Source organism: Sciurus carolinensis, chromosome 6, assembly GCF_902686445.1.
Source record: "Sciurus carolinensis chromosome 6, mSciCar1.2, whole genome shotgun sequence".
NCBI classification, from domain to species: Eukaryota; Metazoa; Chordata; class Mammalia; order Rodentia; family Sciuridae; genus Sciurus; species Sciurus carolinensis.
In genome coordinates, this window is record NC_062218.1 from 38,186,312 (window position 1) to 38,203,499 (window position 17,188).

The 17,188-nt window shown below is 35.8% G+C and overlaps 1 protein-coding gene across 1 annotated transcript in view; it reads right to left on the bottom strand.

Annotated features, from left to right (window-relative positions):
- Positions 1 to 3,992: 3,992 nt before the first annotated feature.
- Fgf10 (fibroblast growth factor 10) overlaps positions 3,993 to 17,188 on the bottom strand; it is an 80,940-nt gene continuing 67,744 nt past the window's right edge. The window contains exons 2-3 of the mRNA XM_047555986.1: positions 12,519 to 12,622; positions 3,993 to 6,838 (exon numbers count right to left, since the gene is read on the bottom strand). Of these exons, the coding sequence (XP_047411942.1) occupies positions 6,641 to 6,838; positions 12,519 to 12,622 (302 nt within the window). The 3' untranslated portion in view covers positions 3,993 to 6,640. The remainder of the gene's footprint in view (positions 6,839 to 12,518; positions 12,623 to 17,188) is intronic.

The following is a 17,188-nucleotide window of genomic DNA, read 5'->3' on the forward strand; positions in this document are numbered from 1 at the left end:
TATTAACTTTTCATCTCTGTGACAAAAATACCTGACAAAAATAACTTTGAGGAGGAAAGTTTTATTTTGGCTCATGGGTCACAGACTCTATTGCTCTGGGTCTGAGATGAGACAGAACATTATAGTGGAAGGATGTGGCAGAAGAAAGCTGCTCATTTTATGGCAACCAGGAAGCAGAGAGAAATAGCAAAGAACCAAGAACAAGGTATAATCCCCAAGAGCATGCCCCCAGTGACTTACCTCCTCCAACCATGCCCCACCTGCCTACAATTACCACCCAAGTGTTCATTCTCATTATTAATCCATCATGTGGATTAATCCACTGATGAGGTTACAGCTCCCATAACCTAATCATTCACTTGTGTACATTCCTGCATTACCTAACACATGAGCTTTTAAAGGGACATTAGAGATCTGAACCACAATAGACTAAATGTTTGCATCACCCTAAAATTTATATGTTGAAACCTAATCCCTAAAGGAGATGAAAAGCTTGGGAGGTAATAAGGTGAGAAGGTGGCCACTTATGAACCAGGAAGCAAGCCCTCATTGAACTCAACTAGTCAAACAGCCTGATCTTAAACTTCCAACCTCTAGAACTATGAAATATAAATATCTATTGTTTTTAAAAGCCATATAGTATATGGTATTTTGTTTTGGAAGATTTTATGGACTAAGACAGTTCTTGTTTGCATGCCTGTGTCTAAATTCCCCCATTTTATGAGGATGCCAGTTATATTGGATCTACTCTAGTCTGACTTCATCTTAACTTACTACATCTGCAATGACACTGTTTCTAAATAAGCCACATTCTAAGGTAATGTGGATTAGGACTTCAACCCAAAACAGTACCTATGCTTGAATTTTTTTTTTTTCCTAATTGGCTATTTCTCCTCAATACTAGTATTGAATAATTTAGATGATTAAAATGCATTAATTTTATCACTAGGGGATATTTATACGTGTGAAAACAGAAATTAAGGAGAAAATAGAAAGGAAAAAGTAATAATAATCTAGGTTCCTAGCACCACTTGCTTCCTACAATCTCTATTGATATTATATGCATTTTTCACTCATTGACACAGCTGAAGTAGATGATTGATCCTAATGAAGTCTGGCTCCTTCTTGTAAGTCTAGTAAAGAAATACATGTCACATAGCTATTAAATATTACCTAGCATTAAAAATGGGGACAAATAGAAAAATAATTAACTATGGTACTTAAAATATGCTTATTTACTTCTTTTTTAGGAAATCTCAGAGGATGGAATGCAGAGCTTCCCTAAGGTAAGATGAGGAGAAGTGATTGCTGGTATTGGTCTAAAATTCCTGTTTAATTTGTTTCCTACATGAGAGTAAGCGCAAGTTTTAAAATGTGCTTCACGTCTGGTATTCAATTTATCAGGAAAACAAGATACTGTTCTTATCTGTAATTATATAGAAATTGCCATCTTCAGTGTTTCTCCATTGGAAAGTTCCCTAAAAACTGATATATTTTACTTATATAATTATAATAGGTATAGGCTTAAATGTCATTGGTTTGAGCATATTGATTCATGTCACCGAAAAAATGGCTATAGGCTATAGAGAAGTCTGGTGTTTAAATACCAGATGTTAAACTATTTTTTTAATGTTGAGTTGAATTGATAAGTGACCCCTAACCTTAATGCATCCCATAACCATAAAAAGCAGTCTTTTCAAAATTTATAATACCTCATGAAACACTGGTTTTAATTTACTTCTTGAAAGACCTCTCTGAGAATATTTGCATTGTCAGCAACTTAAATTGACCACAGAAATGATAACTAAATAATTTAGAAAATTGTAAGATGATTTAGGCATTTAAGATGTGTATAAGGTAATTAAAACCAAACTTTAGGAGGGCTAAGGCCATACTGCAGCGGGTTATTCTGCAGCTGGGGTCACTGCCTAAGTTGTACAAAGGCATATGTTCAATTTACAGTTGTAATGAGTAACATGGGATGTTTTGATTTTTCATTTGTTGTGCTCATCTCTGGAGGATGCAGTCGCCTACATTAAAAAATGAACATGGGCTCTTTTGTGGAGGATAATAACAATGTGTAAAATAATATATGCCACATGCATGCATGGTTGGCATATGGCTCTTCTCTGAGTATGGAATTGTTGCCCTTAGCTCCTATCATGATGCAGTCTCATGGAAATGTTCATTATTATCCACTTAGGAATGAGACTATTTCCTTTGATCTCATTAGTTTGATCATGATTATTCCATTTAAACTAATGCATGGTGTTTATGCATGTGCTTTTAGTAGGTTATTCACTTTCAGGGTTCTTAGTTTATATTTTATTCTAGTCTGCAAAAGGAAAGAGAAATTCAGATTACAAAATTTCCTTTTGTCTCATGTTGAATGTATACAAGACAGTGAAAGACATAAAGCAAGTAATTTCCTTTTTCTGATGAATGACATTGGGGTTTCTTGTTTTTTTCCTGTATGTTGATTTACTTGAAAAGACTCCTACATACTCTTGGGATAAAATTAAAGAAATAGTAGAACATCACATTATGTTACTGTTATTCAGTGTAAACTTGCATTCATCACAATTATCTTTCTATAAGGCTTACAGAACCACAGTGAGCCTGGCTATAACCAAGAACCCACTCCTGGCTTAAAACAAAACAAAACAAATACAATCTTCTATTTTAAAAACTGCATGAAAGAAAACAATCTTGAAATCTCTCTGATTTGGACAAATAGATGAAGAATGATTAGAACTGGTAAAACAAACAAACAAACAAAAAACCAAAGGCAAGAAGAAAAAAATAGATGCAGTTAATAACCACTCTGCTTTTGCATCTGCCTACCACGACTTTTTCTTGCCGCATGCTTGTTTACTAACCCCAATCTTCGGGACTTCTAAAGCCTACACTCTGGTTTTTGGTGGTCATGTGAGTGAAGATGAGCCCGTCACAATGCCTGAATCCCTTTTCATGCTGATTGATCCAGTGGTTGGGGTGTTATCCAGTACCTGATCAGCAAGAGTCCTACCTAGTATATTTCTATTTTTGGATTTTGGAGTTTTGGGTTTGGAAGTGGGAAAGAAGTGAATTGGAAGCAAGCAGCAGTCAAACACATACAATCCATCTGAGATGAAAGCAAGAGAGTGTCAGAGGAAACAGATATTAGTTGCTTCTTTTTCCAGTTCTGGTAGAACCCTAGAGTTGCCCTCCCCCAAACCTTCCTGGAATATGTTCTTTTAGCTTCTTACAGCTTAGTTTTAGTTGCAAAAGTCCTGTCTAGTGAAATAAATATTAAGAACTTTAATGAACAAGGTATTCGTTTGTATGTTTATATGCTGTTCTGTGTATAAGATAATCTTAGATATTTCAAGCTTCTTACATAGCTCTATTTGGACAAAGTTTGGATTAGCTAAAGACTTAAAGAAAAAGGTTAATCGTGTCTCACTAAATAATCATAAACGCTGAATTAGTAACACCTAAATTATTAGAAATGTGCAGTATTACTGTGGATCCATTTAATTTGTGTCCCTAAACTTGCTTGGGTCCTGGAATCAACTTGTGCTATTACAATTTTTTTCTCTCCACTTTTCAAATGGAAATTCATTGGCCTATTCCATCCCCTTGAAATCAGATTTTGCAGCCCCCTGGCTTTCCTCCAGAAGTCTTTCATTGTTTCACAAGCCATCCTTGTTTTCAATTCATTCTTCTTTATCCACTGTGTAAACGAGGTGGACCTGAATACTTAGGAAAATTGAAAGCATTTGGTTATTATTAGAGTAAGGATAGCCGACTCACACATGTAAAACATTAAAGAAACCTTACAAATGTTTGAGTACATTTTTTTTTTCTGTTGTTGTTGGGGCATTTAACCACATCCTGACTTGCACACCATTCTCCAGCTTCTCTCTTCATTATCAGGTAGAGTTTTAGGGTAATAAAACAAACAAAAACAATATTTTTATTTTCTTTTCCCAGCATTTTTATTGGTTTTATTTAAATGTAACATACTATACACTGTTCAGCCTTTTGGGAGGTAGGAGGAGGGAGTGATTCTGTACCTTTAGGAGTTGCTTCCTCAGAACCAACACTCATATGGACACATATTTGTGGCTCATGCACCTGAATTTCCTGGGCCAGGGCCCATGCTTCCCACAGAGGCAGAGCTCCCAAAATCCCTATTTTTTTTTTTTTTTAAACCTACAACATTCAGGAATTCAACTTCTTTTACTTCAGTAGTTGCAAAAAGGACCAGAATTCTATATCAATATCCAGCAGAGATGACATTTTTAAATGCAGAGGAATCTCATTACTCCTTACCAAACCATTTCTGTCTTTACTTCTGTTGGGGTGTGGGGTGGGGACTGGAGGCAGGTAGGAAGAGAGATGTTTTCTATTTTTGGACACTGCAAGCTTTGATACACTTTGCTAGAAGCTGTTTTAGTGTCTTGAGTACCACAATAATGACTGTTTACACAGTCTCTTGGGTAATCTAAATGGCTATGTGAAGTAAGAATCCAGTTTGTGCCCTCTGCTGTCACTGTGGTCATCTAGTACTCTATTTGTCTCACTAAGCATTTAGGTCTGGTTGTGGGTGGTCCATGTTCATGCGTCAGGTGCAATAATTATTTTAAAGAAAAGAAAAAAATACCTAGTTTTCATAGGAATGTGTTACATTAAGAGCTCAGACTCAGTTACCAATTAAATTTTAACATACAGATCCCAAGCATAAAAATTAAACATTTTTAGAATTCTATTTGTCAAAAAGCAAGTTGGAACAAAATATCATGAGATGCAACTTTAGCCGTTAGCCAGAACACTGTGCCTCAAATGCATTTCTTTCAAAATATCAACATTTTTAAGGAATCATAAAAATAGACCTTTTATGGAATTACTTTAAGGGAAATTTTCTTAATAAAGTTAATTTTTAAATAACAGATTAGCCAGGAGTGCTGGTTAAGCATCAACACAAATAAGTTATAAGAGGATCACAAAACACCAGCCTTTCTAGAGGTTAAACTTCAGTAAAAAGACACATTTGGGGAATATTTTCCTTGTACCAAAATACTGTGTCCAAACCATAAAAATAAACAGACTTTTTCAAAACAAGAACTATGAAGATAAAACTGCAGCATCAATATAGTCTTATAGTTATCACTTAAGTATTTAGAACAAATAATATTTTTCTACATTTTTAAAATCACTACAGACACTGCAAATAAGGCTTATGTATTTATTTAGTGGAATACATTGTGATGATGACTGGTACACTTATGTCCTTATGTACTGTTTTCTATACCTGCTCTAACAAATGGATTTCAATACGGCTACATTATGGAACCTTCTAAAGCTCTTAAATTTACAGAAAATAAGTTTATTTGGATTTGTAAAGACTAGATCATACAGCTTGAACAGGTTTCAGTATATGGTTACACATATACCAGGATATATTTGCTCAGTTTAAGCCCCTGGGAGAGTTGCACTTCATACCCAATTCCTTGATGGTTCCTTGGGGGAGATGCACTATGTGGGACTTACACAGGGTTCTTCCATATGCAGACAGCCTCTTCATCATTTACCACTGTGACATATGGCAAGAAATCATGAGAAAGTAATGAGGCTAGGTTACTAAAATGCATTTAACAATTAACTTTCCTTCTTTAGTATATTATTGGAGATGAATTGATGCATTCAAAGAGAAGAGTTTGGCCTTCTCATTTTTTTCTTAGGAAAGGAAGTGATATATGTTTTTAAATGATGGCAGACAGATCTTACTCAAGCATGGCAGAGCACCACCATTTTTATTACCAATGGATCTTATTGCAGAAGTGCAAATTAAGTCAACTGATGGGGTGCTCACATTGCTTTCTTAATTTTATCTTCTATATTTGAAATGTCTGTCAAGTTTTAAAAACACTTTGTCATGAACATGCATGTGGTGTGCTGAAGAAAAAGAGAAGGTAAATCAGAGGGCAGCTGCTGAGGATACTCTTTAAAACCCCAAAAGATATTTAACATCCTATTAAATAAATAACTTAGAAAGAAATAGAAAAGGATGAAGGCAGAATGCACAAGCATACCATACTATTTGTATTGTTAGAACAGTTTCACACTAACACATTTATATTTTTAAATCCTATCCAATTCTTCCGTGGTGCCACACCCAATGCTCCTTTGGTTGTGCATATGACATGACCCAAGTGCTTTCCAGTAAATGCTTGCGTGTCTTACTGCTCATTGAATCATTAGGCTTGAATGAGCAATGAAAGTCTTTGATATGAGTTCGTATTCCATAAATAACTTTCCCGAAGATCATTCAACGAATTGTTCCATGTCCTTTAAGTTCTATCTCAGAGGTTCACAAACAAAAAAACTTTACCAAAAAAACCCAGCCACGATGTTGTTCTCTTGGGAATCGCTTCTCTCCCATTTGATTTGCCTTTATCTTAGTTATAAGGCATGACACAGAGCTAATAAAAGAACATCATATGTCAGCAGTGAGTACAAAAACCTTCAAAGGCTTCCATTCTTTTAAGGAGGCAGATGTCTGTAGTGTTTCTTTGCCTTTTGAGCTACTGTCTCCATGAAGGATACCAAATATTCCTTGCCGAAAAGCCTTTGGTTCCACAAACATCGCCTTCCTCTATGAGTGAACCACCATGGGAAGAAAGTGAGCTGAGGTGTTTTTCCTTCGTGTTTTCTGTCCTCTCCTGGGAGCTCCTTTTCCATTCAATGCCACGTACATTTGCCTGCCGTTGTGCTGCCAGTTAAAGGATGCGTAGGTATTGTATCCATTTTCCTCTATCCTCTCCTTCAGCTTACAGTCATTGTTAAATTCTTTCTGCAAAAGAAAAACAATCTTTTATCCTGAGGGTGATGATACTTGATTCCATTTAACACAAACTATCTAAAGAACTCCAAAGGTCTTATTTGCGGTTGCCATTTTTATGAACTTAATAATGCACTTAATGAATAATGTCAACAACAGGAGAGTCAAATTCATAGCCAGAAATCAGATTCTGTGTTTGAAAGCATGTGATCCATTTTAATGAATCATTATAGCCATATATTTGAGCCCTTTTACAAATCCAGTGTGCTTTGAATATGACACGGTGTGTTCACGTGAAGCCTAGAATGATTCTCAGGAGCAGACATCCCACTGGTGATACTTGTGATGAGCCAATAATAAAGAATGGTGCTATAATCCTTCCTTCATCATGATAGCCAGAGGTACCAAGGGAAAAATAGAACTACAGGAAACGTTAGTCAAGTTTCAAATCTTAGGTATGGAACTACACTGAGGACACACATTGACAAGAAGGCAGATCTCATAGGGACACCACAACAGTACTACATAACTTAAAAGGGGAATACTTGCCTCTTTCCCAAATACCAAATATCTCAATTTTAATAAATTATGTACAGTTTTCCCTAACTTGGAATTTTGAAAAATGTTATTCTGAGTTTGAAGAATGATTGAAAACTAGGACATGGAAAACATCTTGTTTTGTTGATTATCATGTCAAAGAAATTATAAATGTGTTAAATAGCAATGCCCACAGAGCACAAGCCTAAAGACTGTGATCCTTGGAAATTCCACTTTATGGCCACAGCTCCTTAGGCTGTCATGTCAGGTGGCCAGGTGTTTTGGGGGAGTTTTGTAGGGAAAAAGATTCACTCCCAGTTGCTTCACAAATCCAGCATCTTACTCTGGCATTAGTAGCAGGGGTTAACCTGTTGATCTCAAAACTCTAGTTTCAGAAATGTCCCTCTTCTCTTATACTGAAGCTAAGGTAGTTAAGAAGTTAAGGGACTGGGGCTTTTGCCCTTGGATTCCTCCTTCCACATCTAAACCAAAGGTACTGTAGGCATAATTTGGCTGAGGACTTTACTGGGTAGTTTCTTTCACCTTAGGGACTTTTTGAAATTTCAACTAACTTTCAAATTCTTGGATGAATAGATTCAAGATTCTGTGGGAGAGATCATAATTTTGAACATTATTAGAACCATCACAAGCAGATATATTTTATGTTAATGTTATCAGCTTTAGTTTTCATTTCTGGAATTTATTAGTCCTAAGTGTTTCTCTTCTATAAAATAATCATAAATTCTTTTATTTAATATAGTCATCAAATGATGACTGAATTGAAAGAAAGGAGAAAAGGTAAATTATTCAAGGTAAGGATTTTAATAAAAACTTCTGCAGTAGAAAGAAATTTAAATATTCAGCGTGGATTTCTTTTCCTCTTCATTGCACCTCATTCTGTCAACAACTATGTGGTTTTCAAAGCAGAGATGACTTTTACACCCATAGTTATACTTATTTCAAAAGGGGAAATTTAGAGACTAAGGAAAGATTGAGACTATTTCAGGTAATTTCATATTGGAGATGACAAGGTATATAGAAAAGTGGGAGGTGATTTTGATTATTTTTCTTCCCCAAAATGAATTTTCAAAACATTTTTATTAGTGTGTTATAATTATACATAATAATTGCATTTGTTATACCATATTCATACCTGGACATAGCATAATTTGATCAATTTCATTCCCTAGTACATTCCTTTTCCTTCTTCTCCTCCACAAAAACAAATTTATAAAGTTATATTTCTTAAAGTGAAGTGCACTTGAATCAGCCACCTCATCTCAGGTAAGTTTAACATTTGGACCATAACTCAAAGGTGCATACTTCTATCTCTGGAGGAGGGACCTAGGAATCTATGTGGTTTATATGATGTAGGCAAAGCATATGTACTAATGTTAAAAAAAAAAATAAAGATTAAAACATCTAGGCTAGAGCAAGATCCAAAAGCAGGATTTGGGCAGTTTAGAAAGAGGTTTTGGATTTCCTCCAGCTATCTGGAAAATTTCTTTGGTTCTTAAATCATGCTCTATGAGGGCCTGTTTTATTTAATTCAGTTTTACAACTTATTTAATTCCATCAGTGAAGAGGAAAGTTAGAATACAACAGATACATTGTTCAGAGGATGACTGGTGAAGATATAAAAAAGATGTATATTTTCCTAAAAGGAACACCAGAAAATATTTAAAAGAGATTAGATGAAGATCTGATTTAATCAAACACTTTTGGTGTTGCCTAATGGAGAGTTTTCGGAAGTCTTACAGAGTTGATGGAAGTTGTATGGAAAAAAATTGAAGGTAGGAATTACAAAGAGTTCTTATTTTGTATACAAAATTATATTACATATGCAATCATGAATTTTGGGGTTATACCCTTTAGATTAGTTCTAAATTGTTCTATTCCACTCTATGCTGGACATCAATTTGAGTAGATTTTTTAATTTAAGTCACAACTTTTCATTATGATAATAATGCTAAAATCATAAAACCAAAACTCTGGTTAGAGAATGACTTTCTTCCTGAGAGAGGCTGAAAGTGGAAATCATGTTCTCCAATGGGCTGAGCTCTTTGCTCTGTGGGGTTCTAGATGTTGAGTGTGTAGTGGGAGACAAGGCTACACTGGTCTTGTTGAAGGTCACAATCTGATGAAAGAAAAAGTCAACAACAAACACATGGAGGAGAGAAATGCTAGATAAGAACTATTGCAGATAATTCACAGAAGGCAATGTAATAGAAAGCATGCTGACGTCAAGAAGATAAAGAACTGGAATAAAGTAATTCAGAGCCAGAGCTGTGGACTGTTTGGGGATAGAAGAAAAAAGTGAGGGAAAATAGTAGGTATTGTTTCATAATATTAGTACTATTAGGTCATAGTTCACTTGAGTGTTATGTTTTATATGAGGTGTCTCCAGGTGTCTCCCAAAAGTTCATGTGTAAAACAATGCAAGAATGTTCAAAGGTAAAATGATTAGATTATGAGAGCTATGATCTAATCAGTGGATTAATTCACTCTTACGGAATAATTGTGGTAACTATAGGCCAACAGGGTGTGGCTGGAGGAAGTAGGCCACTGGGGGTGTGCCATTGGGGTTTGTATTTTGTCCTTGGTGAGGAAACTTTCTCTGCTTCCTGTTTTCCGTGTCCTGAGCTGCTTTCATCTGCCTCACCCTTCTGCTATGATATATTGCCTCATCTTGGGCCTAGAGCTATAGTCAGCTGACCACAGACTGAAACTCTGAAACCATGAGCCAAAATAAATTTTTCCTCTTCTATATTGTTCTTGTCAGGTCTTTTGGTCATGGAAATTGAAAGCTTACTCAGAGATAGCTAATTCTTCTTGATGTTACATTTATAAATATTTATCAGTTAAAGGTAGTTTAATATTTTATTTCAGTTAAAATTATTTAAATTTCTTCTTTAATTTAAATTCGTATTAGCTAGCTTTACCTTAAAGCACTGGTTTTTGGCTAAATGTGTTTATCAACAAGGGATATACACCTATTCCTCCTGCCCAGTAACTAGCAGAATAATCTAGGAGGGACTTAAGCATGTTTAATGGATTCCCCCTGACTCTGCTTCCTTCCTTTCCTTTCTTTCCCTAGCTCTTTCTCTTGCCCTTCCTTCCTTTCCTTTTCTTCCTTCCGTCTTTCTTTCTTTCTCTCTTTCTTTCTGTCTTTCTTCATTCAGATTAGATCATGCTTTGTTGCCCAGATGCCCTTGAACTCCTGGGTTTCTAACACTCTCAGCCTTCTGAGTAGCTGGTTGTGCATGTGCATTACATCATGCGTGGCTCCAGGCATGATTAATGAAAAGAAAAACAAGAAATGCCATAAAAGCAACTATGATTTGAACCCCTAAACATAATCACTTTTTTAAATGCTCCATGCTCCATTGCTCTTAAAGGGTTCATTAATGGAGTGATGAATGCATCATGGAGAAATTTAACTCAAATAACTTTGACCCTCATGGAAAAAGTATTTATCCAGGTAGCCCCAAGTCCCCAATTAAAATTGGATTTGTTATGAATTAAATGCAAGGCTACTCTATGTCCCGAACACTGGTTCTCAACTTGCAGTTACCAAATCAGAAACATCAGCAACATCTAGGGTCATGCTAGAAATGCAAACTCCTGAACCCTATCACGGTCCCACAGAATCAGACAATCTGGGTGTGGCTCCCACCATCTTGTTTTTTAATAAGTCCTCCTGTTGATTCTGATGCATACTCAAGTGTGAGAGCTACCAGCTCTGGGTAGTCATTATATTCAGCCTTATTCAAGAAAATAAGCTTATTTATAATTTCAAGTAAAGTTCTTTTTTGATCCTATAAAAAATGTAAAAATGATACAAGATATGGCTAGAAAACAATGGGATTACTTAAGTGAACTGTGTCATTGGCAACTGAGATTCTTATATATCCTTCAAAAAATGCAACTAAAATTTTACATAGCTAACTTCAATGTATTCCTCTAAGGTGAAAGTTCAAAAACATAACAAAACAAAACAAAACACACATACACGAAAACCCTTAAATTCATTTAACACCCCTTTGATCTGGCTCTGAAATTGACACAGAAAACACAGCCACATTCATAAACGGATCTACTCCTGTCATCATTTGAAGAGACTAGAACTTAGTTCCTAAGTTTACCATAAGGCTATTACATTATTCCTGGCCTTTTCTTGTATTTAACAATTAAATATTCTATAATTACATTTAACAATTAATTGTTCTGTAATTATTTTTAATTTGTTACATTTTCCCATGAATATTGTAAATTACTTTTCAAGTTAGTCAAGGCTTATTTCCTATATTTCTTTCTTATGCCAAACACTATTTGACATGTAATCAATGTTCAAATAATTGATCGGCCTATCTTCTAAATATCTCAATAAGATAAATTGTTATACTGCTTATAATTTAATTTTAATTATAATTGTAATTCTAAAATAACTGCTTATTATTTTACATGAGACTTCAGTCTAAGAAATTTGGTCTAGATGAGATTGAATTAGTGATATTCAAAATATTTAACGGTTGGAATGATGCACAGTAATGGATCTACCCAAGGCACTGACTGAATACTAGCACCACAAGGACCCTACTGTAAAAAATAATATTCTCACATCCATCTGATTTTCAGGCACAATTTGAATTAATTACCATTGTCTATATATATATAATTTGGAATAACCAACAAACTGATGAATTTCTTGATATTTCCCCATTTTGGATTTTATTAAAATACAAAACATCTGAGTTCCTATTTTATCTTCATCTGTAACACACAAACACATAGTATATGGTTTTCTCTTCAGTTCGGGATCTTTGTTTTTAATGATTCTTCTCCAAGTTGCCTGCTGCTCCCATGCCAATCTGACCAGATGCTTCCGTGAGAGTCTGACTAGTTAGAAGTTCAGAACACTCACAGACAAATGTGAGTAACAGCCTGTGTGGTAAACTAATGGGTGAACAACAGAGAAGATTGTGGAGTTGGAAGAGATGCTTTGCAGCCCTTAAGACTCTGGTAGCCAGACCACTGTAGCTGTATTTACTAGCAAAGGATGATAACAAAGATATTCAATGTCTGGAGGAAGCATTCCGAAAGTGTGGTCATGATTTACTACAGTGGACTTCAAAAACAAAAGCATGATACTTACTGAGCCATAGAGTTTCCCCTTCTTGTTCATGGCTAAGTAATAGTTGCTGTTAATGGCTTTGACAGCAACAACTCCAATTTCCACTGATGTTATCTCCAGGATACCTAAAATATATAATTAAAAAAAAGATTAACTATGAAAAGTCACATAAATTTAGGTGAAAAAGAGTAAAACCAAAAGAAACTGCTTAACATATATTTGATGTTATTTAAAACAAAAGGCAATAAAAGGTGGTAGAGGGGGGAGACTCAACCAAGACTATTTCAATGTGTTGAAAAATCCAGCAAATATTTCCAGCAAATACATGGAAACAAGTAGTGAACCTTTAAAAGGATTCCCTTCCATTTTACTCTAAGCATGAGCATATACAGGAAAATATTGTTTTAATTAAAATGCTTCCTTTGCTAACTCTGCATTTTCAACCCCATAAATATTGAAACAACTCTACTCATCTTAGCCTAGATTTCACAAAAACTTATCAGAGCCCACATCTGTACTATGGTATTAAATTAAATCCATAGCATATGTCAATAATATGTCAGATTTACCTCAATCTGTAAAAACAATGGTGAACTATTTTTTCTTTGTAGGACATTTAAAGTAAATCTCTTGGCTACATTTAACTAATAAATTTATTTTGGGCAAATGTGTTGACATTCTGAGAGAGAGTCTAATCCCAACATCCACAGTGTCTTTAAAATAACAGAATCAATACCCTGAGCCGGAAAGTTTTTTCTTCTAGAAATAAATGAAAATTGTGTGAATTAGTAACTGATAGACGAGATCTTTTCCTCTGAATACAGGTGTTTAGATTGGTGCAGGTAAAGATGATCTCTGAAAATCTGGTTATAGAGAAGGCATTTGATATATTCAAAGAGCCCACTCATTTTAGGTTAAGATCTCAAGAACTGAAACTACTTCTGATTTAATAACTCTTAGGAAAACTTACTCAGGGTAGAGAAGAAGATTGGGGACTAGTATGAGGCCTCTGGAGTCAGGATTTCTGGTTTTGACTCCTGAATCTTTTGATGAATAATGACAACAGGAACAGTCAGTGAGCTGCTCCATTCTCAGTTTCATTTGTCGATTAGACAACACAGTAGTATTTTCCTCATAATCTCATGGAGATAAATGAGACAGTACAAACTAAGCAGTTAGAATTTGCCTAGAGTTTAGTATCTCAATTATTATTGGAGGGACATTTTTCCCCTAACAGTTCTAGAATTCAGTTTCTTCAATAGGTTATGCAAAGCTTGACTAGAGCAGATTTCCCATTAGCTTAGCCCCTAAAATCTGAAAGTTGTCATTCATCAAGTATTACCTCTCATAAGAAACACTACACTAATTGTAGTCCTAAACATAGTGTGTTCATACTATTCTCATGGGGATCATGTGGCTTATGTGCAAGACCTGGTTGTCTTTCTCCACTTCCTTCACAGAGTGGCTTCTTGGAAGCTAATATAAATGCTAGAGTTCCCCTACAGCAGGTTAGTAGAACCAGAGTCCTACCCAGGACTGCATGCCACAGACCATTTTGTCCTTGTGTCCTGTAGGAAGAAACTGACCTTAAGCAGCACACCTCTTCACTGAGTTTCTCATTCCTTTTGTGAAGCCAAACCAAGGAAAGACCATGAAGGCTAAAGGGAACATCATTTGTATTTTGAACATCTTGTTCCTTTATGGTAGTTATTGCCTCAAGGTAAACACACACACACACACACACACACACACGCACACACACGCACACACACACACACACATAAATATGGTAGATTATTTTTAGTTTAGATACCTTGGGATTTCTTTCTGTTTTACCCCCTAATGGGAACTTGGTATTCAAAGAATCTTGAGTCAACCTTCTTTCTGTGCCCCTGCTCTGCAATTGGTTCAGGCTAGCTCAAAAACGTTTATTTATTTATTAAAATTTTTATTTTTTAAACAGTTACATAAAAATTATACTAATTTATGGGGTATCTTGTAATGCTGTGATACATGCATACTTATTTTAATGTACAAATCTTGAGTAAGCATATCTATCTTCTCAAACTTGAAAAGGTTTGGTATCGCTTCAAAATATAAAGAGGGAAGTCCTGGATGATTTAATATCTTTTCGAATTCCAAAAATAATGTTTTGGGTGCACCACAAATTATATTGATTGATGTTATAACTATGGAAAGTAGGCTGTGCCCTTTCAGAGAGTTACTCCATGATGCCTAGGACATTAGTTTTTAGACTGTGCCTAACCCTGAGTTACTCCACTTTTTGAAGTGGTACTTTGTCATGAGCTACTCTGTTTTGAGTCCTCGTGCCAAGTCAGATTGACTCTACATCCTGTTCATACAAGTAAACAACCACCATCTGCCTGGCAAAACCAGAAGGCACAAATTGATAAATAATTTATATGTGCCAATTTGTCAAACCAAATCAAGATCACCTGGACCTGTGGCCATTCCAAATCATATCTAGAGCACCAGATACAGGAGCTTAATAACCTTTCCAGATGCCACCTCCCCAAGACCCCTAAAAGGAAGAACTACCCAAGATTAGACACGGGGGCACCCTGACCCCATCACTTGGTCACTCATCATGAGCCTTCCCCAGGAAAATCACCACAGCAGGGAAACTCCAATTTCCTATCCCTTTGGGTTTCAGCACAGTGCGGTTTCTGCTGCCCCTGATGATGGTGCACAGCCCACTCCAAGCTAACACCCTAAAGCTGAAGGTGCCATCTGTCCAGACCCTCTGCTTTGACAACTCTGTGGAACTGGTTCATTAAGACCCTTATCTGTCCACCTGCAGTGATGCTTTGACTCTTTGCGCTCATATCTCTCTCTGCCTGTAGTATTAGCACAGTATCCTGTAACCTATGGCTGCCTTAATCCTTTCTGTGATGTATGTAGGTGTGTATGTGTGTGGGTGTGTATGTGTGTGTTTCTATGTGTATCATTGTGTTAGGTGTGATAGACATTAGAAATTTAAAAATTAAAATTAAGATTGAAATAGAACAAAAGAATTTGTGATTGCTGGGCTCATGACTATCAAGACTTGACCCACAAGTATTTGGTGAATCACTGCCACTGAAAGTGGTATCGTTTGTGATTTGATAAATTCTGACAATGTGGAAAGACACATATCTGTTTGGTCTATGTTGATGGCATAACTCCCTCATGACCATGGTCATGTGAATGGTTGACAGAGACAACATTTATTGAAACACCTGTGAATGTGAAAGCAACTTTCTGAGGGACCAAGACTAGAGGACTTCCCTACTTTTCATATAGATTTTCCTCCAGTTTTCTCTGTTTCTTTGGTGAGGATGATCAAGTTTGCCTGTAAAATTATTTTTGGAAAGTATCTCTGGAATTGTGCTTGAGGAGTGTTAGGTCATTAGTCTATAATTCTATGTGGTCATGCTTTGATGTAAAATTAAATGTCCATTGAGGACATTAAATGTCCTTGGCTCCTGGTGGAAAGTGAGCCAAGGGCACACTGGAACTCCCTGTGTTGCAACTACTGTTTCTTGACAATTAGCTCAAAATTGAAAGTTTTTTAAAAGCACAGTTTTGTTACTGAAAAAAAATAACACTGCAAATTATATCACCAATAAAAGGAAACACAGTTGTGGTTCTCATTCATGTGAATCAGATATTCTGTAAATTTAAAGACATATTCTCATAGTGGAATTCTGTGATTTATATTTAGTTGTAGCCTTTTCAGTTTTGTTGTGCCTCAAAAGATGAATCTCCCAGTTGGTGTTGTAAATCTGTTTAAGGGTCTCTAGACAGTGGAGTTCAAACAATTAGGAAGACCTGCATGGAGAAGGGCACTCTTTTAGGGACTAGAAATACAAAGTCAGATAAGTTATGACTCTTTTCTGGAAATTGTATGTTCTATTGAGAATAAAAGACAAATACCCAGAGAAGGACCATAAAACCTATTATGTGATAGTCGGTGCCAAGACAAAGGGAAACTGTGGAGCAAAGATGAGGCAGTTCCTACTGGCTGGGGTTCGAAGGCAAACTTACTTATGGAGAAGGTAAAGCTTGTGTCTTGTTTGTCTTTGCATCCATCATAATGAGAGCTAACACTAGCACTTAACTGGTGCATAATACATTTTCAAATTAATTTACTCAATCTCTAGAACTCCATTATGTACTCATGTTGTGTTTATCTAGGAAAGGATAAGGGGGAATTTTCAATTTATTTTTTAAATCCATTTTTTCCTAAAACCTTGTCTATATCCTTTCTGTTAAATAAAACTTGTGTTTGTCCTTTACTTTCTCTTTCCGTGCCCATGAAAAAAACCTTGATAAAGTTACCATTGAAGTCAACATCTTCAATGAAATTGAAAGTGAGGTAATATGAGGACACAAAAAATTAATTATAATACAAAGAAAATGTACTAATAGTCTACGAGAGATAAAATGTGTTGTCATAACTTTAACAGTAAAGAAACCATCCTGAAGAAGAGAGCTGGTATTTGAGGTGAACCTTTCAGGGCTATGGTTTTAAGAGATGGGGATTTGGGAGGTTGGGGAGGAATATTCCAGGCAGAGAAAAGTGTCTGAGTGGAAAAGGGTGTGGAAGAGAGAAATAACTCAGTGTGTGCTTGACCCACAACTTGGTGTACTCTCCTGTGGCACTCTGTGGTTGCCACTCCGGCTACAAC